We start from the raw sequence: 22966 nt of genomic DNA, 5'->3' as shown, positions 1-22966 counted from the left end.
AAGACAAATTCTGGAGTTTCAGGATCCTACGGGAACCTACCTCAGACTAAATGAGATTCATTCATTCATTCATTCATTCCCTCTCACCCTCACCAAGTCTTTTCTTGAGCACCTTCTTAACATATATGCTAGGCACTGGAGCTAGAGCAGAAAACAAACTAAGGGAAACAAAGTTCCCTCCTGCAGCTCCAATCTAGAAGAGACAGCCAAGCCTTATACCACACAAATACATAAAGATACAGAAGGAAGTGGAAGGATGGGTGTTTCATTTTTAAACAGAGGTTAGGTAGGCCTCACTATGATACGTGGATAAAGACCTGAAGGAGGTAAGGGAACGAGCCAGGTAGACAGAGCCTGAGGTGGCTTAACATCTGTATGTTTGACAAACAACAAGGAAGAAAGAGCGGCTGGAGCAGAAGGAGCAAGGGGAATGGTCTGAGAGAACTTTGAGATGGGGTGGCAGGCAAGGAAGTACAGACTTTGGAAGGCAGACACACCTTGCCTCAAGCCTGGCATACAGCGGATGGAAACAAAGGTGACGAGGAGGAAGATGATGATGCAAGCAGCTGGCATTCCCTGGGCACTGACCACATGCCAGGCGCTATGCTACACAATGATCGTGGATTCATTCATGTAGTCCTCACAACAACCCACGAAATGAGTCCTATATAATTCCCCCTTTACAGATAAGGAGGTGGCAGGGCTCCAGTCCACTGTCTTCCTGATCAGACCAGCCCTATTGCACATGCACCGTGGGTACCAGTTTCTTTCCCTCCCAGAGTTCTTAAACCATTTGGATTCCTTTGAAAAAATTTTGAAAGCTGTTTTTCTCCATTTAAAAAATTCTGGTTTTCTCCAGAATAAAAAATTGATGCACAATGATACAACTTGTACATAATTTCAAGAGTTTCAAGGTTATGAACTCAGGCCCTGAAAGTAATTGCTTTGTAATCATTTGTAGCAAAAGCAAGAATTGTCACAATTGTCTAAAATGGCAGAAAGGGAACATGGTCTCCTGTAATACCATCTAAAACTACTTCTACAATTTGTCGAGAGCCTCCAGAGCAGCGGTCGCCAACCTTTCAGACCTCCGGTTGGTGACTGCTGCAAGAGTGAGGCATTTGTAGATTCGTTGTATCTCATTTAAACCCCACTTTAACCCGGCGAGGTGATTATTATTATGCCCCCTTTACAAACGAGGAAACTGAAGCACAGAGAGGTTATGTGATTTGCCCATGATCACACAGCTGGTATTTGGCAGAGCTGGACTCTACCCCAGATTTAGCTGACCTCAGACAGTAGTCTCTCTTCCAGCCACTTCCTTCTGGATTCTCTAATTGTACCCTTTTATTTCCCCAGGGAGGGTTAGAAACTTACTCAAGATCTCATAGCTCTCAGCACATACAGAGATGGGTTCAGGACTGTGTTGCCCAATATGATAGCCACTAGCCACATGTGACCACTTAATTAATATTTTTTAAAATAGCCGAAACCGGTTTGGCTCAGTGGATAGAGCGTCGGCCTGCGGACTGAAAGGTCCCAGGTTCGATTCTGGTCAAGGGCATGTACCTGGGTTGCGGGCACATCCCCAGTGGGAGATGTGCAGGAGGCAGCTGGTCGATGTTTCTCTCTCATCGATGTTTCTGACTCTCTATCTCTCTCCCTTCCTCTCTGTAAAAAATCAATAAAATATATTTTTTAAAAAAATATTTTTAAAAATAAAGAATTTGGTTCCTCAGTTGCATGAACCACATTTCAAGTGCTGAGTAATCCCCTGTGGCCATCATCATAGCAGTTCCTATGGAACGGCTCTGATCTAGAACTTGTCTCTTGACTCTGAACCCAGGGTTCTTCCAATGTCAGAGACTCCTAGAAATCAGATTTGCATGATTAATGAAGTGGATGGAAGGGGAGACAGGAATATGGCAGCTGAGGGGGCACAAGAGACAAGCAAACTCAGAGAAAGGCTCAGAGGAGGAAAGCCTACGTCAAAATCTTGTACAGGATAAAAGGCATGAGAGCCACTGGCTTGGGACCTACCTCGCCAGCAACGAACACGCCTGTACGTCTGATTACAGGGACCCTCTTCTAATACAGTTCTCATTCTTCGTTGATGTGTGCGGTTTCTTTACTTGGGGACAGGACCTTTCAACCAGTAGAGGGAGATCAAGTTGAATGGCAGTCCCCTGGGAGAGAGAACTCCATGGCCAAAACTCCTGCTCACGTCTCTGGAACAGCGAGGAGACCAAGAGCAGGGGGCATTCTATAGCCAACAAATCGGTGGGGCCAGGACTCAGGGAAGCCACACTGTGGGCACTGGGCAGTGACTCAGGGTGGAATGGGCTGCAGACAGGACAAGGTGGCGGCTGCACCTGCAGCTGCTAGAGCAGATGTGAAGACCCAGACCACGCAGGCTGCAAACCCAACCAGAGAGAGCCGGCTGAGCAGCCGGCCACATGGTGCTCCCCGGGAACTCCTAAATGCCTGCGAGATGTTCAAAGACATCAGCACTGGGTCTCTGCTGGAGTAGTGTGGAGGGAGAGAAGAAAAGACCACAGAGCTACCCCGAGACTGCCTGGCACAGAAGAAATGGCTGGGGAAGACCCTTAACTCTGTGCGTAATGGTCCCTCCCTCCTTCCCTTCCTTTCTTCCTTTACATATGGACGATTGCAAAAGGCTGTCAGAAAATGGGAGAAAAGAAGAGTATTAGATGAAGACAGATTAAATTCCTTCCCATCTCTTATCAGCTGAGTGGGCTTTAGAAACCCCCTAACCCTCTGAGCTTCATCTTCCCATCAGTAAAAGGTGGGTGGTTTTACCACCTACTCCAGCAGTTCTGTATGGCTCCAATAATGCTAATACTACTGATAATGACAACAGCCATTTAGTAAGAACTTTTTCACGATGTGCCCCATCATCTACAGTAGGGCTGGGCATGCATTCAACGTTCAATAAAAACCTCTCAAATGCTGAATTTACCGTGTAAATGTTTTAGGTAATAGTAGTAATAATAATCATAAATTATTATGAAGTGAGTGTCTTACTACTGTACTGAGCCCATATCACACATGTTACTCAGTCCACCCAGTGACCTGAGAGGTAGGTATTATTATAATCTCCATTTAGGAGATGAGGATACTGATACAGGGAGGCTGTCCTTGGTTTCAGGTCATAGCTAATAGGGTAGGGCAAGAAAGGAGAAGAGGTTTAAATGCCGGGCTGTCTGATTTTAACCTATGTAGAGTCTGCCTTCAAATTAAATAAGTATTTTGTAGTTAAAAAAGGACTGTACAGTATCATTTGATTTGCAGTATCATCGCTGTGTTGGGATTAATGGTGAAGGTGACTTTGGGCACACAGGACTTTCTGCAGTCGAGCTGTCTGTCAATGGAAGGAACCGCCCTTCACTGTCATTCAAGAGAGACTGGACTGGGGATGAAGGCACAGTCTCTAGATGGGAGACTGGATGGGCTCTGTGAATCCCAATTGTGTGTGACCATCAGAATCACCTGGGGAACTTGTGAAGCAACAATGTCCAGGTCCATCTGAGATTTTTAACTGAGTTGTCCGGGTTGGAGCTCAGGATTCTGGTTCCGGATGGGAAGGCATGTGCAGAGCAGGTTGAGACTCACTGGATGAGTGAAATGCTGAGCACCCTCCTTACCAATATTGTTGGATTCTAGAGGCCATGAGAGCCACCAAAGAACCCAGGACATGCCCACAAAAAAGCATGTGATCACTTAGTAATTACGAAACCATGCCCTGTGCCAAGCATTACACGCCTGTCTCCATAGACTCCTTCTCCCACGCCGCTTCCTCCCCGGGTTCCCTTCCTCCCTGTTTCAGCTCCAGCATCCCCTCCTCCAGGAAGCCTTTCCTGACTCCCAGACCCCTCTCTGGGCTTTGCAACGACAAGATTCTCATTTGCGGGCGTCTTTGTCTACGCCTACCCCCACCACCCCAGGTTGTGATGGAGCTGGCAGCTCACTCGGTCCCAGTGTAAGTACTCACTAAACATGTAGAGGGACCTGCTCTGCTCCATGAAGGATGGGCAGAGGAGGCAGCGAGGAAAGCAGCCGCTGCAGGAAGGAAGTAATCCAGGTCACCAGGTTGGGAGGAAACAGAACCTACAAATTCGCCCTGCCGCCTTCAGAAGCAGCCTGGGCTATTTATAACGCACAAGCCTTCTGCTTCTTGCATTTAAATGCAGGGCCAGGCATGGAATAAAATCCTGGGTAAGTCTGTCAGTTTAAAAAAATTTTTTTACAAGAACAGGAGCAGAAAGCAGGGAGGAAAATGAAGTGTGGCTGTCAGGATGAGCTGCCTTGTGCCGTCCCTGGGCCTGCCTTGGCACGTCTGTGGTCTACAGACGAATCATATGCAACTCCAGACCTGATCCTAGAAATCAGTGTCCCTGTGGAGACCAGCCTGTGAAGGTCCTTCTAAGGTGATTTTTAAATAGTGGCTTCAGTTTACAAAGCAGTATCACAGCATGACCCTGCCTTGGTTTAAACTTGCATTCCTGCACATGTACGCACACACACAACTGAAAAGAAATGGCCCCAATGGTTAAATATTCTGCTTTTGGATTACAGAACTGGAGTCACTTTTATTTTCTTTTTGAGTGTTTTATCTGCATTTCGCCCAAAACTTCCACCTTGGGTATACACTGCATAGACTGAGCCCCTTAGACGCAAGGACACTGGTTCTGCCAGCTGCTGGTGTTTGACCTTGGCGGATGTCCTTAACGTCCTCATCTATAAAATGGGAACAGCAAGAGGACCTTCCTTGGAGGTTCGCTCTGAGGACTATACAAGATCACGTGCATGGAATCAGCACAGCATCTAGGACAGTGGTTCTCAACCTTCCTAATGCCGCGACCCTTTAATACAGTTCCTCCTGTTGTGGTGACCCCCAACCATAAAATTATTTTCGTTGCTACTTCATAACTGCAATGTTGCTACTGTTATGGATCGTAATGTAAATATCTGATATGCAGGATGTATTTAGGCGACCCCTGTGAAAAGGTCATTCGACCCCCAAAGGGGTCGCGACCCACAGGTTGAGAACTGCTGGTCTAGGACATGGATATGCACAGGCAATGCCCGCTAGTACAACCCTACAAGTGTGTGCAACTTGTGAAAGCACAATATTGTTCTAAAAAATTAACACAATAGTGACTCTCCCACTCCTGATATAGACCGTGGCTGGGAGGGCTCAGAGCCCCGAGTCCCATATCCGACCTGGCTGAAAATGCACCAAATGGCCCTTCCTCCTCTCAATCTCGCTTTTCTGACTTTGACAATGCACAGCTCTGGTCTTCAAGAAGGGCCGAGTCCTGGGCACGGCACGAGGGCCTTTCCTAACCCGCCCACCCCTCTTTCCTGGCCCCACGTGCTCCCCGTGCCCATTTGCTAATGCACCTACCTTGCCCCCATGAGGCATAAATAAACCACAGGAAGCTCCTCCCTGACCACACATATCGCCCAGGAGACTGAAGCACCTGCCCCAGGTCCAGCCTGATGAGCAGCTTTTCCTCTTCGGGGCTGTACTCAGCACCCCCTGCTCAATGGGGTCACCTAGTTATCTGCTCTGCTTGTCTTTCCTCCCCGGCTGAAGGGGGTGCCCCCCCCCATCTCCCACATTGTACCTTCAGTACCCAGCACATTAGAACACGGGCAATAAATATGTTTACTGCATAAAGAATACTTTTAAAAATGATAAAGGGCAATGGCCAGGGTAACAGACTCAACACCAGCAGGCCTGTGTTTGACCTTACTACTGAATGGCCTTGAGCCAAAGATAAGCCTATCCTCTCTGAACCTCAGTTTCCTTGTCTGTACAATGGGTACAATTGTACTCCCCTCATTTTCTGATGTTTCAATAGAATAATCCAGGTAAGTGCCCATAGTACTTAGCATGCATAAAACCCAAAATAAACATTAGCTATCATGATGAAGATGATTATTAAAAGTGTAGGATGTGATAGACAAATGAATAAAGAAGGTGTGATGCATATATATAATGGAATATTAGCCATAAAAAAAACAATGAAATCTTGCCATTTGCAACAACATGGGTGGACAAAGAGGGCATTATGCTGAGTGAAATGAGTCAGACAGAGAAAGACAAATACCATACAATTTCACTTACATGTAAAATCTAAAAAACAAAATAAAAGAAACAAAACAATTATGTCGAGATCCCAGAGTGCCAGCACTTTCCCTCCTGGTCTTGCCTGTGGCTTCTCTCTGGTTCAGGTCGATAGGGCCTGTGAACTATTGAACAGGCTGCTTGCTACCTGCACAAAGGTGCCCAATTGATGGTGGTCACAGGGCTGAAATCCAGCCTGTTTTCACTTGCCAAGCCATGTGTACCCCCACTGGTACTAGAGAAGAGGAGCCTTTTTCTAATTCATCCTTCTACCATTTTTAATATAATCACCTGGGATGGAGGTAAGGGTCTTCCTCTAATTTGCACAAAGGTGCCATACAAACAATGTGTCTGCACAGGGCCCAGGACGTGGGACCAGGACGGGAAGGGACTGCCCTGGCTTGTCCTCACACTCAGTTCAAAGGATGCTGTGGGGTCCAGGGCAATTGAGGCCCTCATACTTATTCTAAGTATTTAAAAGTTCTAAATCAGGCTATTAAATAAAATATGTCCTACCCTTCCACTTTGACAAATATGCCTTCATAATGACCTTGAAGGCCAGGACAGGTTCAAATTTAGAATCCTCAGAGTTCCGTGGCTGAATAAGAAGTGAGGAGGGAGCTGGCCCCCAGCTGCAGCCTGCCTCTTCCCTCCAGCATCCTCTCCTCATCCCTACACCCTTAGACCCCCTGCATGTCAAAGGTCCTACTCTATACATCTATGTTCTATTCTCACTCCACAAACTGCCACTTCAGGACCACCTACCAGGACATCAGCCATGGACAAAGTCCATCCTGGATGGACCTAGGAAGTGGTCTGAACAGCCCATGGGAGCTGACTCTAAGCCTTCTGGACAGGGAATTCTGGGGTCCCACGTACCCAGAACACAGCCTGAAAAGAGGGTACAGGGTGGGCATAACCCCACTTGCCCCAGTGAGGAAGGCTGGAGAGCCACCCAACAGTGACCCCCATCAGGGCCTTTCTTCCCAGTCTAAAGGCAGCAATGACGCACGCAGCCCACGGTTCTACCAGCAGCGGGCCTACCACTCCCCAAACAGGTTGTGAGAAAACTCACAAGAGACTGACGTGAGTCAATTCTTTTGGGGATTGTGGCCCGATTTTTACCAAACCCTTTCACCAATCAACAGATTTGCCAACCACGTGGGGGTGAGGTGGGCATGAGGCCTCTCTCACCTTTCTTCCTTCCCTAGCAAGGCCCAGGTTTAGGGGTTTAAATTTCTTGGGCAGCACCAAGCACCTGTAGGTTTGGACCCACCCTGAGCCCCTTCTGGGGCTGGAGACATACAGACCCTACTCCCAATTCCTGGCCAGGATTAGGGTCACAGACAACCTTGTAAACCCAACCTTTAACTAAAGAGTGGTTTTCCTTTATTTTTTTAATTTAATTTTTTAAAGACATAAATGTTCACCTCTGGAGAGAAATTATGGGTTTCAAGAATTCTTGAGAAAGAGCTTCATTCCAGAAATGTAAAGCCGGCATTTTAAATTTGGTTCTTATTCACTGCTGGAAAGTATTAGAATGAAGATTACGAATTTAATAATGTAACGCGGCAGGAATTGGCCCGGCCTCGTCTCCAGGAGAGTAATTTGTTCCTGCCTTCACACGGGCTCTTCCCAGCCTCCCGGCATCACCAGACCAGCCTGGTGACACACTCCTGACTTCCCCGTGTCTTGTGCTCTGGCCCACGCAGCCAGTCCAGACACCAGATCACATCATCACCGCGGTGTGTGGGTTCCATGCTGGCATGGTCAGTCCTTTGGGGACAGTCACTATAACCAAAGGGAGCCATCCTGGGGCCTCTTGGCTCCATGCTTCCTGCCTGCGGCCAAGGAGGTCTTGGCAAACCCCAAATCTGAATCTGTCACTTCGCTGCTCAGAACCCAACAGGGGCTCCACTGCCCTTCAAGCTCAAGTCAAAGAACCTTGACTCTAAAGACCAAGGATGATCCAGTCCTGTTATTTGCCCCACCACATACTCTTCTTTCCTGGGGCTTTCAGAACACTGTGCCCACTGTAGGCTGGCCTCTGCACAGCTGCTAACAATAAGAACCAAATTAACAGAGCACTACCTATGTGCCAGGCACTGTTCTCACCGCTACCCTGGGAGGTAGGCAGTTTAGCCCAGTGGTCAAGCTCAGACTCCGCAGTCAGACAAAAGGGTGTGAGTCCTGCCTCTGACCCATGCTGGCTGTGCAATCTTGGGCACCAGACATAACCTCTCTGTGCCCGTTTCCTCATCTATAAACAGGGGGAGTGACAGTACCTACCTCACGGAGCAGTTGTGAAGCCTGAACGAGTTATGGAGGTGAAATGTCAGACCGTGATGGGTGCCACATGTTAATCATCATTATCCCCATTTTATAGCGAGAGAAACAGAATTACTGAGTGACTAAACAACGTGGTTAAGGTCACACAACTATCAGTGAAAGTGCGGTTTCTAGACTCTGAACCTCTCAATTTTAACCATAACACATCCATTATAAAAAATTTTGAAAAATATTTTTAAAAAAGCACAAACCAAAAAGCAAAAACTACCCATAATTCTTCCATGCAGAAGCAATTATGGTTAATATTTCCATCATGTGCATGAGAGAGAGAGAGAGAGAGAAAAGAAGAAGAAGGAGGAGGAGGAGGAGGAGGAGGAGCAGGGGGAGGAAAGGGGGAAACAGCCACACACACTAAGAGAATCCGGGATTCAAACCCCACCACTCATAATTGGCTCCCAAACCCATGCTCTTAGCATTATGACATCTGGTCCCACTCCCCTGCCTTCACTTGGCCAACTCCACTCATCCCTTAGCTTAGCTGTCCCTTCCCATGCTCGTCCCCCCATCCCAGACAGGTCAGTTCTCCCCGCTCCCCGCCCGCCCCCCCGCCCCCACAAATGGCCAGACTGCAATGGCCCTGAGGGCAAAGACTGGGCTTGCCTTGGGTCACCAGCACCTAGAATAGGGCCCAGCCATCAACAACTACTGGAGGACGAAAGGGGGAAATGGAGGGGAAGGAGAGTGGGAAGGGGAGGGAGATTTGGGATTCAGCTCTACCTTTTAGCTCCAAACTGTTCCCTGTGTGAAATGCAGACAAGCATCACACAGTCCCTGACCTGGAGTGGCATACACTGTGGCAGTGGAAAAGTGACAGAGGCCAGATTGTGCAAGCACTGGAGAGAAAGCAGCCCAAGGAGCATGTGGGTACCCAGGAGAAATGATCACCTCCACCCGAGAGAAGAGAGGTGTACGTACTTCCTGGAGGAGGTGGCATTGGAGCCCTGAAGGAGTGTGTTTGTGTGTGTGTGTGTGTGGGGGGGGGGGGGGGGGGGGTGTAATCCTAGAAGAGGGAATCGCCCAAGCAGAGGCATGGAGGTAGAAAATGCAAGCAAGACCACCAAGAATGGAGGAGTCCATTTTGCCTGGAAATAACAAATAGCTGGAAATATGAAGTTCAGTAGTCTGGCCCTACCCAAAACTTGTTTTCCTGTTCATCCTGCCACCTTCTCTCCAAACAAGCCTCGTCCCTGAGCTGGAGTGAGCGATGCTGTTAGTCCGCTGCCCATATCCTTCATCTTTACCATTTCAATCACCGCTGGCCCGACCTCCTGCTGCCAGCACCTTATTTCTTGGCCTGAGGGCTACAGCCTGGGACAGGTTGGATATGGTGGCATCATATAACTCTCCAGCCCAGCCCTTGAGGCACCTGGTCCATTCTTGGTGTCGAGCCCAGACAGATGAAAGATGTTTCTCAGGACATTTGCTGAGTAACTAATTAATTTCCATTACAGGCCCCAATTAGTGACACATCCTCCCACCCACTCCCAGAGTGACTCCAGGTGGCATTTCCCAGGGACACCAAGTGCTGGAAACGCAGGGTGTGGACTTGAAGCCTCAGGTGCTGTTAGGGTCCAGGGAGAGAAAAAGGCCCAGCAGGCAGTCCAGAAACGTGGATTCTATTCCTGACTTGGCCAGAGACCTGCTGTGAGGTTTTGGACAAACCATGCAATCCTTCTTTGGGTTTTGAGTGAAAAGGTGTAGATGACCTCAGAGAGACTTTACCTTGAAGGCGCAAAGATAGTAATAGCTAACACTTCTGATACACTTTTACTGTGTGTGGGCTCTCTACAAAGCATTTCACAAATATTTACTCACTAGAGGCCTGGTACACAAAATTCGTGCACTCGAGAGGGGGTGGTCCCTCAGCCTGGCCTGTACCCTCTCACAGTCCAGGAGCCTCGGGGGTTATCCGACTGATGGCTTAAGCCTGCTCCCCCCATGGGGAGCTGGCAATCAGACATCCTTAGTGCTGCCACGGAGGCGGGAGAGGCCTCCACTACCACCACTGTGCTCGCTAGCCATGAGCCCGGCTTCTGGCTGAGCAGCACTCCCCCTGTGGGAGCACTCTGACCACCAGGGGGCAGCTCCTGTATCAAGTGTCTGCCCCCTGGTGGTCAGTGCACGTCATAGCGACCGGTCGTTCGGCTGTTTGGTCAATTTGCATATTGGCCTTTTATTATATAGGATGTAATCCTCATGACACCCTCAAACAGGGAGGGGCTATTACTAGCTCATTTTACAACTGAGGAAACTGAGGCTCAGAGAGGTTAAGTCACTTGCTCAAGATCACACAGCCAACAAGCGGCAAAGCCAGGATTCAAACACAGGCCATCTTGCTGTGGAGTTCATAATGTAACCACCATCACACCAAACTGCCTAATATAACCTGACTACTCTCAAATCCTCAGTGCCTGGCACAGGCCTGGGCGCCACCACAGTGCTTAATAAGAATTTGATAACTGAAAACTAAAGAAAAAACTTGGAGCATAAAAGACCAGTGACAGTTTGTGGGAGCGAGACTGGTAACTGAGGTGGGAGGGAGGCTGATGTTTTCTTGAATGTCCTTCGATGCTCTTCGACTTTTTAACCAGCTAACATATGACTGTCAGTAGCAGCCACATAAGGGTTGTGAGAGCAGTGTCTGTCCCAAGGAGGGGACAGGAGAGTCAGAGGATGGAGGTGCCTGGGACACTTTTTCCTGGGTATTTTTCATGCTTTTAAAATGTTTTACCATCTGCATATACTACCTAATTCAAATCGTACTTATTCTTTTAAAAATTATTCAATGACCAATCAGCCAAGGATCAGCTAGAGAGAAACTGTGGCAGGAGGGGACGCTCTGGGGATGAAAGTGACTGTGGAGGGGTTCTAGCAGAGTGGGGGAGGACCCCAAAGGAGGAGCCAGGGGGCCTGGACAAGTGTCCTCTGAGTTCTGGAACCTTCGGTTTGTATCTAAACCAAGCCCACAGACCCTAGTTCTGCAGATAGAGATTCTGAGGCCTGAAAGACAAAGGGAAGTGGCCGGAGGAGACGCTGAGGTTCAGCAGCTGTGCCGAGACCTCTTCTCCTGACTCCTGATGCAGCCAGGCACACAGTAAACACCGAGGAGCCAGCCCAGAGCCAGGGTCCAACCCCCCGGCAGCGCGCTCCCGTTATCCACCCGGACTCCTTCCATTCTCACGAGGTAGGAGTTACTCACTCCATTTTGTGAAGGACGAGGCCGAGGCCCAGAACAGTTACCGACCACAGTCAAGAGACACAGCCAGGACTGGGCAGAGACTCGGGCCCAGGTTTGGGGCCTCCCAAGTCCGTGCTCTCTTGCTACCCGAGTCACCCCTCTCAGAGTTATTTCCCATTCGTTCAGGACAAGTCCCACCTGGAAACTACTTGTCAGTGTCTTTGTCTTCACACTCTGAGTTTTATGGGGATGGATAGGGATCTTATCACATCATAAGGTTTGTCCCCGCTGCCTACAATCCGAGCCAAATCTCAACCTTCCCTAGAAAATTACCAGCGACCTCTTTCTGAGAAACATCTACTAGTATGTAACTGACTCAGTAAACTCCCCTGGTAGCATTTCCCAGCATTTTTCCCCTTTACATGGATAATTTCTTGATTCCTCTGATTTACTTCTTCCCAGCAGAGGCTTGTCCTCAAATAAACCTCGTGGTTTTCACATACAGCCCTGCCTTCCCCCAACGCAGCACAGGGGCCGTGTCCTGTTCCCCCAGTAAAAGGTGCCAGATCTGAACCCTTCCAAATCCCCAGAGCTGTCTGAGTCTTATATCCTGCAAAAGGATATTACGGCCTGATATGTAATTCATGTCTACTAATTTATCATTCCTACAGACGAAGCCTTCCAAAAGGATTTATGAGGTCCTACACATTCAACTCAGTGCAAAGTAGGGCAGCAGTTGAGGCTTATCTGATCTGAGACCATGTAATAAAAACAGGACATAAAAACCATGTCCTAGCATCTAAGACACACATTGAAACTTGAGAAAAACCCTTCATTTCTCTCCAGCTCTTTTCTCTAACCCAGTGGTTCTCAATACAAGGTCCCTGGGCCAGTATCAGAATCACCGAGGAACTTGTTAGAAATGAGACTTCCAGGTCCCACTCCAAATTGATGGGACACTCTGGGGTGGGGCCCAGCAATCTGTGTTTTAACGAGCCCCCGAAATTATTCTGTCCCATGAAAACGGACAGTAATAACTACAATAACTGCAGCAGCTACCACTAACTGAGCATCTACTATGTGCCCAGCATCTATTCTTACCCCAATCTCATTAGTCCTCATAACTGAGAAAACCTTTATTCCACATGCCAGGCTCTGGGCTAGGTACGTTTTGTGCACTATGTCATTTGTTCCTCACAATAATCCTTTGAAGAACTTAGTATTATCATGCTCCCATTTTACAGATGAGAAAATTGAGTCCCAGGGAGGTGAAGCCACTTGCTCAAGGTCACACAACTTAGAAGTGGCCAAGGCAAGAAGAAAATTCAGATCTGTTGGATTCCAAAACCATGTTCTTTCTGTCCCACCACGGGAGCTCCCCAGGGTCTTTCACAGCTACATCCGCCTTGGAAGCTATACAGCTGGGTCAGGGGAGATTCGAGGAGGGGAGCAGGGCGGGCAGGATGGGCCCTGCCCAGACCTCCACAGTACCATTTCAGCTACGATGTGAAAGGAAGCCACGTGGTGCATTTAAAGGAACAGCCATCTCTGTCTAAGAAACAAAAAAGACAGGGCTCAGGAGGCTTGTTCTCAGCCTCTCTCTCTTCCCACTCTGGACCTCAGTTTCCCCACCTGATATAACTGTCACTGTCCACAAGGCCGAACGGTCTGCCCCCAGCTTACTTCTCTGACCTTGTCTCCCCTCGCCTACTGTGTCGAACCATGCTGGTCTGCTTTCCGTTCCCTGAACACCCCACATCACACTGACCTCAGGGCCTTTGCATCAGCTGGTTCCCTCTGCCTGGATCACTCTATCCCCTCACATTTCCATTGCTGTCTTTCTACCATTTAGACCTCAACTCAAATGTCACATCCTCAGGGAGCCTTCCCCGACGACTTTACTTAATGTTATCTCCTATCCCATTAACCTGTTTTATTTTCATTCCACTTAACACAACCTAAAATTATTTATTTTTTAATTGCTTAACTGTGCATTGTCTGTCTCCCCCACCCCAGAACATAACTCTGTGAGAGCAGAAACTGTGTCTGCCTTGTTCCCCGATATATTCCCAGAAACTGTTTGGCACTGAGCAGCTAATTACATACTAGTTGAATGAATAAATACCAAAAGAGAAAATCCAGACTCAGAGGCCAGAGTCCTGGCTCTGTAACATGTGACCCTGGCAAGACAGTTTGCCTCTCTGAGCCTCAGTTTCCCTCCTTGCCTAACAAGGGGAATGAACTAGATGCTCTCTAAGCATCTTCCAAGACCGCCAGTCTTGGAAAGTCAGGCCTGGAACCTGCCCAGTTGGTCCATCCAGAAGAGGCAGCTGGCCAGGGTCCCTGCAGCAGCTGCTCCTCCCTACCCGACTCTGTCCCTGCCCAGCCACGCAGTCCTCTCCTCTCACTCCCCCTTCGCAGAAACTGTTAATGAAGTGCGCACTGCTAAATGCAGTTACAATTACGGGGGCTAAGAATAAGAATAAGGCGCTGACATCAGCCTCTCAGTTTCCAAGTGAATCAGAAGGGGAGGGGGGGAGGAAGCGGGGGGAGGAAGAAGAGGGAAGGGGGCATGGTGCTCGGGAGCTGTCAAGTGGAAATAGCACAGCGTTAAATATAATCCAGCACTGGCCTACATCAGTCTGGAGAGGCAGGTGATCGCGGCCCCCAGGGCCAGGGCAGACAACTGGATTCTTCAAGGAGGTCAGGCAGCCCCGTGATGGGGATCATCCAGGAAGGCACTCCAGTGGGCTGAGGCACATTGTAGCGGGATGGCGGACCCTAAAGGGGGGCATCTGAATGGGAACTGGCCCCTATACCACAAAACTTGCTGTTTTGATAGCACAAGCACAACCCCAGGGCTTACACAGCCCTTTCCCACCTGGAATCTCATTTCACGTCAAGAGGTAGAGGGTGGCCTATCCAGTCAAACACTCCGGGTTTGAATCACCACCATGCAACCCCAGAGACTCGTTAAACTACTCCAAGCTGCCCTTTTTCCTCATCTGCCAAATGGGTACATCTGCAGCAATAACTGTCTTCTGGTTGCTATATGATTCAGTGAGATCGCGGAAAGCACCAAGCACAGCCAAGCAGCCTTCCAATTATTTTATTTTTACAACCCTGAGAGATGCTCAGACAAAGGGAATTAACTTTTTTTTTTTAATAGGGAAACGGAGGCCCAGAGCCGAAGAGAAGTCAAATTCAAACCCCAGGGATTAAACTGGGCTGGGGAGAAAGAGAACTCCAGTGCGGCTGGTTGGTCATTCCAGGTGGCAAGAGGGTGGCAACTGGGCTCTGACAGTGGGACTGACTGTAGATCTGAAAGCGGGGGTGGGGGTGGGGGGGGGGGGGCCGGACAGAGAATAGATTACAGCGGGGGAGATGTTTGTTTGCGCCCCACTTGAGCAGATTCTCCAAAACTGGCACCTTTCTAACAATTCTTAAAGGACATGCTGAAGTGATGGTTGTTAAGGCCATAATGAAGAGGAGGCAAACGCAAAGAAAGGCCCTGAGACAGGAAAGAAGACCAGCTGACACAGAAGCTCTCTATCCCCTCGCTCTCCTCCGCTCTTCTGCCCACCCTCACTCACCCTCACTCAGCGTTCAGCTAGAGCTGGCTCTGCCTCTGGGATGGAGGAGGGTGGGGAGTGAGGCAGCAGCATGCTCAAAGGAAGACAAGGTGGATGGATCCCTCCTTCCCCCTTCCCACCAAACAGGACCAGGTGGGCCTCTGGCAGCAGCAAAGGCATGGAGGCTGGAGTCAGGAGTCTGGCAGCTTGGGGACAGGGAAGAGGAGATTCATGAGGGAGAGAGAATTTAAGAAAAGAGCTCTGCCCTGGCCGGGTGGCTCAGGTGGTTGGAGCATCGTCCCACACAGCAAAAGGTTGCAGGTTTGATACCTGGTCAGGGCACCTACCTAGGTTGTGAGTTCCATCCCTGGTTGGGCGTGTACGGGAGGCAACTGACCGATGTTTCTCTCTCTGTGTCTCCCTTCCTCACTCTCTAAAAATCAGTAAAAATAAAAGAGCTCTAACAGCATCAGAGCAGATGCTTATGCCAGTGATCCATGTAATGAGGGAAGCGATGAAACCTGATTTTTCTGAGAGACTAATTTCAGGGTAATTGGAGTAAGATAAAGTAGTTTGGGTCCATATTCTCACAACCTGAACCATGGGAATAATTGGCTCAATTCTTTACCGTGCCTCAGTTATCCAAATCTAGAGGAGTTCTGCCCAACGCCCAACACATAGAGGAGACTACTGCACTTGGTGGTAAACTGGGGAGGGGGACAAGGGGACAGGAAGTGGTCCACCCTAGGGATGAAGGTGGGAATGGAGGCTTCACAACTTCAACTTCATGCCCTCAAGTGGCCTTGACCCCAAAGGATATTTTAAGGCCTCCTCCTCACCCGTCCAGACCCCCTCTTAGGGCTGAAGCACTCTGTCCCCACCATCTCAGGGGGAAGGGGTGGAACAGCAGGACATTTTGTTTCCCAGAAAAAGCTCAGGTCAAATTTCAAGGACAAAAGTTAGAACTTGGTCTGGGAAAGAGAACTCTGCCAAGTGGCGTAAATGGGGGAGGGGGGATGGAGCTCTGAGTCCCCCTGCCAGGATCGGTCTGGCAGGATATGGGTATCTCCGCCCCACAACCCAGGAGAAGTAACTCAGACAACCTCCTTCCATTTCCGGTCTGTCCAAAGAGAAGGGGAGTGGGCTTTGGTATTTGTTTGTGGGACCCACCCACCAGGCCACCCCACCCACCAGATTTGGCCCGAGTAGAAGAGGGAGGTGCCATAAAGAGCTTTCCAGCCCAGAGATGCTGCCCGAATGGCTAGGAGAGGGACCGGTAGCCAGCCGGTGTTGCCATGGCAACTTCCTCCCTGCGCGCTGGATCGAAGCATCCTTTGGGCAAATCAGAGCTGGCTGCTCTAGCTTCTCCGCCCTTCTCCCGGGCGGGGGAGAACTGGACACCAAAACCACTTGGTCAGACTCAGGGACATCATCCTCAAGTCCAGACCCTGATGTAACACCCGCCTTTGGTATCTGCTGAAAACTGGAGACCCAGCTGTGCTCCAAGGCAGAGTGGCAGGGCTAGGACTATACATGTGATGGAAATTAACTGTTCAGGAAGAACAGGGACACAGGGAGCTGCACTGCTCCCCACCCTCTTGTTCCGCATGCAAGTCCCCCAAATTTCCATCTTTAAACCAATTCCAAGAAGGAACGCCAAACTCTGCCTTAATTGCTGTAACAATGCACTAAAATTAGCTTATTAACAATTATAAAAGCTAACATTTTTGAGAATCAGGTTTTCCCCTTCCTCAAGCCCACAGAGTCTTTTTCACTATCATGCTCAGAAACAAGTCTTGGTAATAAGACAGAAAATAGCTAACAGGTATTGCAAGCCTACCTGGTGCCAGGTACTGACTGTATTAAACCCTTTGCATAGCACAAACGGCATAATAAATAATTAGAAGCATAGATGCTTGAGTCAGGTTGTTCAAGTTCAAATCCTAACTCCCTCACTTCCTGGTTGAGTGACCTTGAACGAACACTCTCTCTGTGCCTTGATTTTCTCATCTAAAAATGAGGATGTTGAGTGTTCATTTTATAAGGTTGCTATGAGGAAAGAATTAAAATAATGTATTTAAAGTGCCTAGGAGGATGCTAGTCAAAGGCAATCATTTTTTAAATGTTGACCCTATGTGGTCCATGCTACTATTTTCTTTCTCAGACAGATGAGAATGCCAAGGTCCCATGTCTAGCTCCTCCCCAATTACAAACCCAGTGCCAGCAAGGCTGAGCAATGGAGACACAAACACAAAAATGCCCCCAAGTATACTCCTAAAACCCAGCATCTTTGTGAAAAGGGCCAAAAGCAGCGTAAGAAAGGAGTTCTAAGCGTGCAAGGGAAGATGCTTCTTGAAAGGAATTCTAGGAATCTGCCATGACCAGCATCCCAAGCCCCAAGGTGGCTAGAAAGGGGTGGGAGGAAGGGGCAGCTTCCTTTGCCCACAAAATGTCCAAACCTCCCAAGCCCAAGACAGGAAAGTGCTCTGGCCCAGTTAAGGCTAGTGAAATAGTCTCCTCCTCACACGGTTTCTCAGGAAACCAGCTAAGGGTGGCAGGTAAGCCCTGAGGATGGCTGTGGCTCATTCTGGTTGATGGAAAAGATACCTCCGACAGGAGTCAGAAGCAGCAAAAAGGGGAGGCACCTCGATGAGCCAGAGGCCTTCAGAAACACACCTCTGAGCCCTTAAGGGGACGTGGGGCGGGAATGGAGAAGAGGACAGTGGAGTGAACCCGGTTCGGACAGTCCTCCTGAAGCAGTCTCTGTCCAGTATCTGAGACATTATTCAAGCTGCTTTTAGAAATTAGTTCAGCGCGATGCTGTTCTAAAAGAATAAATCCAAAAGGCTTTTTTTAGGAGAAAATTAATGACTTTGAGAAGAACAAGAGAAATTAAGCACCAAGACAACGGTCCCTACTTCCGATTTTCACCAGATGCTCATTAGTCTTCTGGAAATGAAACTTGACTTACTCCCCGCCCCCCCCCCCCCCGCCCCCCCCCCCCCCCCCCGCCCTGAAACCTGAAGCGTCCCTTAAGATGAACAGACAGTGAGCATGAGATGCCCAAAACAAACTCTTGGCTGTCAGCCGCTCCCTGGGGCCTCCTCACCTGGGAACCATTTTCTACACAGTGAGATTTGGCTTTTTAAAAATCTTCTTTCAGAGAGAGGGCTAGTGGTTTACTGGAAAGAGAATCTGATTTTACTCTCGGCTTTTTGTGCCTGCCTCACTGGGTGACCTTGGGTTACATACACACACACACACACACACACACACACCAGGGCTTCAGTCTCTCACACACGTACATATATACATATTTTCTCTTTCTCTCTCCTCTCTCTCTCTCTCTCTCTCTCATGCATTTGGGAGGGGGAGGGGAAGGTTGAACAAGATGATTTCTAGGTCTTTTCCAAGTGAAAACCTTAAGAATTTGAAGAAATCCACTTGAAAAAAACATCAGGCGGACCTTTACAAAAATCTCTAACATTACACAAAGTTACCTATTCTGACTTAAGTGAAACCAGAGCAGGTCACCTGCAACCAATATCAATCACCAAGGCATCTGACCCATGACATAGAGCATGACTTTGGAGAAAAACCTAACTGTCCCTGCCATGGATGCTCCTACAAACCCGTGCTGCTGCCCAGCCTGGCTCCTGAGACCCAAGTGGCCTGCTGAACTTCAGGAGAACCCCTGACCATCAAGTCAGGGCTCCCTCCCCCAGCCCCCATACTCACCTGATTTCTTCTCTCTGATTTTGTTCCAATGGAGGCCTCTGTGTTAGAGAGCCCCTCCATTCCTCCTCACCTTGCCTTGTCCAGAATAGTACATCTTCCCTCAGCTACCTGAAGGGGGAAGTTAAGCCCCTGAGCCTCAGTTATTTTTTCTGTAAAATGGTGATTCTGTAAAACGGCTCTGCAGTAACCATCTTTACCCCACCCCCATCTCTAGGTCTACAGCAAGACAGGTCTGCCAAGGGTCTGCCCCCCCCCCCCCGCCCCCCCGCCATTCATTCACTCACTTAGCCAACAAAGTCTTCTCCTTTTTCCCCACCTGCCTCCTACTCCAACAAGAAGATGTGACCCACATGACCCACAGCTCCATTCCATGGTTATCAGATAACAGGTTGACCAGAGGAGGACCCCTGCAGGCAGGAATCTTAAACAGGGCCCATGGACTTCCTAAAACTATGGACAAAATTCTGTGGGTGTGCACATGTATATATATATATATATATATATATATATATATATATTTTTTTTTTTTTACAGATAGTCCATTTTTTTCATCAGATTCTCAAGAGTGTCCATGAAGCTATGTTGCTCCTCTCCACCACATACACCCCTCTTCCCTTTTGACCCCTGATTGAATATAAAGGCTCTCAGATTTTCAGCTTACAGGACGCTTTTAACTCCACCCTTGTGTCTGAGGCACTGCCATCCCCTTTTTCAGATGAGGACACTGAGGCTAGGGGTGGCATGACTTGCCCAAGGTCACAGGTAATAGTAGAGAAGCAAGGCTGGAACCTGATTCCGACTCCCAATGTGGGGAACTCTCACCCAAGCCCTCTACCTACCCCACCTGTTGGTGAATTTGCTTCCACAGGGCAGAACCTGATCCAGAACCCTCATGTTCCCTCTGCCTGGTCCCAGAGCCCCAAAGAGCAGGTTCCCCTACATTCCCCACCCTCGGGCTCTGGCTAAGGTTGCACACAGGCCAGGGTGTCAGAGGTTCGGGCGCTGGATGGTGCCCAGGTTCAGCCCATCCGAAAAGGCTACTCCAGGGACAAGAGCACCGGGGTCAGGGGCACACTCGGAGGGCGTGCAGGTGTAGAGCTGGCGCCCTCCTACCCGCCCCCCTCCCCGCCCCCCCCCCCGCCCCCAACCAGCGGGCTGGAAAGGAGAGGATAGGCCGTCATCCGGCCAGCTCCCCCCACTCCACCCTGGGGATCCGCTCCAATCTGATAAGACCAGGAGTCCCGAGACCCCGCCTCTAGGAGAAGCGGAGGAGAGACAAGTGGGTGCTAAAGGCCTGGGCCGCAGGGCAGGGGGTCTAGGGCAGGGAGCATTTGGAGGCAGCCGGGAAAAAGATGGAGAGTTGAGGTCTGTGCGCCACCTCCAATGGCGGGGGGTGGGGGGCGCACTGGAGCCCCGGGGGTGAGGCAGCCAAAGCCCCCGGGTTTAAGGAGTGGGTGCACACAGAGGTTCAGGAAGGGTGGCAGGTCCGATCCAGGGACAAGCCAGGGGGCTCCCAGTAGGCACAGGTGAGCCAGGAGAGCCGGCGCGGGCGACCTAAAGGGCCCACCTGCGGGAAAGGGGAGAACGCAGAGGATCTACGGGTCCCCAGGGGGCGGCGGGGGCTGCAAGACACCGCCTTCTAGACACCCCGGGGTCCCGGGGGTGAGGAAGGAGACCGTGGGGCGCATCCCCGAGCGGGACTGGGGGGAGGCGGGTGGGAGAAGAGAGAAGCCGCCTCTAAGGACGCACCGGGTCCGGGAGGGGGCCTCCGGCTTCAGCTCCCGAGACAGCCCCCCGGGTCGGGGAGGGGGGGACCGGGGGGGGGGGGGCGGGGGCGGCGCGCTTACCCGCGTCCTCATCGTCGAAGGAGTTCATGCACGGGAAGTAGATGGCGAGCGCCTCGAAGGAGGCGGACAGGCTGAGGCGGCTCTGCGAGCGCTCCATGCCGGCCCCGGCGCCGGGCGCCTCGGCCGCGGCGGCGGCGGGCGGCTTGGGCAGCTTGGCCGCCCCATTCTTGACGCGGAGTACGGCGCGCGGCGTGGTGGCGGCGGCCCGGGGCCGGCGGGACTCCGCGGCGGGGCTGGCGGGTGGCCGGGAGCCGGCGATGTGCAGAGCCCGCGGCGCGCTGTGCTCCCGGCGCCGGCGGAGGTGCTGACGGAGGTGCTGGCCCTGGTGGCGGCGGCGGCGGCGGCAGCAGCAGCGGCGGCGGCGCTGCGCTCTCTGGCCCGCGGCGCCCCCCGCCGGCTGTGGGGGGCGGGCTCGGGACCGCGCCGCAGCCAATGGGCGCCGCCCGCGAGAGGGGGCGCCGCGCGCCGGGGCGTGGGAGCCCCGAGGGCGCGGGAGGGGCCTTCTCGCCCGCCGCCCCGAGCCCGGCAGGTGTGCGCCAAGGGAGAGGTGTGCCAGGCTATTTGTGACCCGGTCCCGTGGCCGTGCCCCACCCCACACGCTGCCCTCAGACTGGCCCGATGCAGGCGTCCGGTCACCCACCCACCGAGACAGGCCGCACCCAGGGACACAGACCCGCTCAGAAGGGACACACTAGGAGGGACCGGCACGCGAGACCGTCAGGTTCACGCGTGAACCCACGGAGGAGCTCAAACAGGCACCCGCTCTATTGCATTCACTTTGCAAAATCCATCACAGCCACCATCAGACTCATACGCACACCTGAGAGATTCACCCAGATGTACTCACTCACAGAGACACTTGCGGAACCAACCACAGACAGACTCCAGACACCCAGAGACCCACACAGTTAGATCCGCCCAGAGACACCCTCAGACTCTCACAGACCCACACAGGTAGATAGATGCACGTGGGTACACAGACTCACCTCCAGAGACTTGCACACACACTGAGCAACAAGCATAGACACCACTGGCCACACAGGGAGACAGACCCTCAGATCTCACACAAACCCACAGAGAAGGTCAAACGGGCACACACACTCTCATGTACCGACACTACTCACAGACACCCCAGAATTCACACACATGGGCACTCAGACTCCGAAGACACACACTCTCAGACCTGCACAGACATCCTCAGCGCCTCCCCCCAGTGACGGCTCTCTCAGCACTGATTCACACATACACACAAACATTGGCAAACACTGCCAGACTCATACAGTCACCCTTAGACACAGACCCTCAGAGGGAGACACTCAGACACACTTCAGTGGGCACACACATGCTCACATTGAGACAGCCATATTGCTTCGTGGCCTTTTGGCTAAGATCATGCAGAGACATAGCCACACACAGCTTAGTCACTCCCAGTGACAGCTATATTCTGATGCACAGACACGCTCAGACTCACACACAATGAAACACAACCCACCAAGCTCACACAGACACTCCCACATACACACCTTCAGTCACTTAGAGCCCCTGAGAGGAACACAATCGCAATCAGAAACTGGAACTCCATTCCCTGGCCTTGACCAGGAGCTGAGGCCCCCATCCAGCCTAACCTCTGCCAGTTGCTCTGACACCCCCTCTGTGAAGCAGCCTGGTGAATTGGTAAGATTCCTTCCATCCCAACTGTGGCACTGTGTGACCCAGGACAAAGCCCCTTTACCTCACCTACCCGTTCCCTCATTTGTGCAACGGGGATGGGACCCTCCATTTTGGATGGTTGTGAGGATTAAGTAAAATAAGTTTCCATTGTAGCATAACAAACTACAAGGCTTAAAAACAACACCCATGCATTAGCTTACAACTCCATCAGTCAGAAGTTTGAGCAGGCTCACCTGGATTCTTTGCTTGGACCTCATGAGTTATCAGCCAGACTGGGGTCTTAGCTGGAGGCTTTGGAGAAGAATCGGTTTGCAAGCTCACTCTGGTTGTTGATAGTATTCGGTTCCTTGTGGCTGTAGGACTGAGGTCCCTGTTTCCCTGCTGCCCATTGGCTGGAGTCTCTCTCAGCTCCTAGAAGTATCTCTCTGATCTTTGCACATGGTCTTCTCGATCTTCA

The 22966-nt window shown here is 50.7% G+C and overlaps 1 protein-coding gene across 1 annotated transcript in view; it reads right to left on the bottom strand.

Moving 5' to 3' along the window:
- The window catches only part of RIMS4 (regulating synaptic membrane exocytosis 4), a 52961-nt gene extending 31824 nt beyond the window's left edge, over nucleotides 1-21137 (bottom strand). Inside the window, exon 1 of the mRNA XM_070420877.1 lies at nucleotides 20839-21137. Within this exon, the coding sequence (XP_070276978.1) occupies nucleotides 20839-20935 (97 nt within the window). The 5' untranslated portion in view covers nucleotides 20936-21137. The remainder of the gene's footprint in view (nucleotides 1-20838) is intronic.
- Between the last annotated feature and the right edge of the window lie 1829 nt (nucleotides 21138-22966).

This window comes from Myotis yumanensis, unplaced genomic scaffold (genome assembly GCF_028538775.1).
Source record: "Myotis yumanensis isolate MYYU_CA2020_CCGP unplaced genomic scaffold, mMyoYum1.0.hap1 SCAF_7, whole genome shotgun sequence".
NCBI classification, from domain to species: Eukaryota; Metazoa; Chordata; class Mammalia; order Chiroptera; family Vespertilionidae; genus Myotis; species Myotis yumanensis.
The sequence above is the reverse complement of the archived record's forward strand: the minus strand, read 5'-3'. Positions and strand labels throughout refer to the sequence as shown.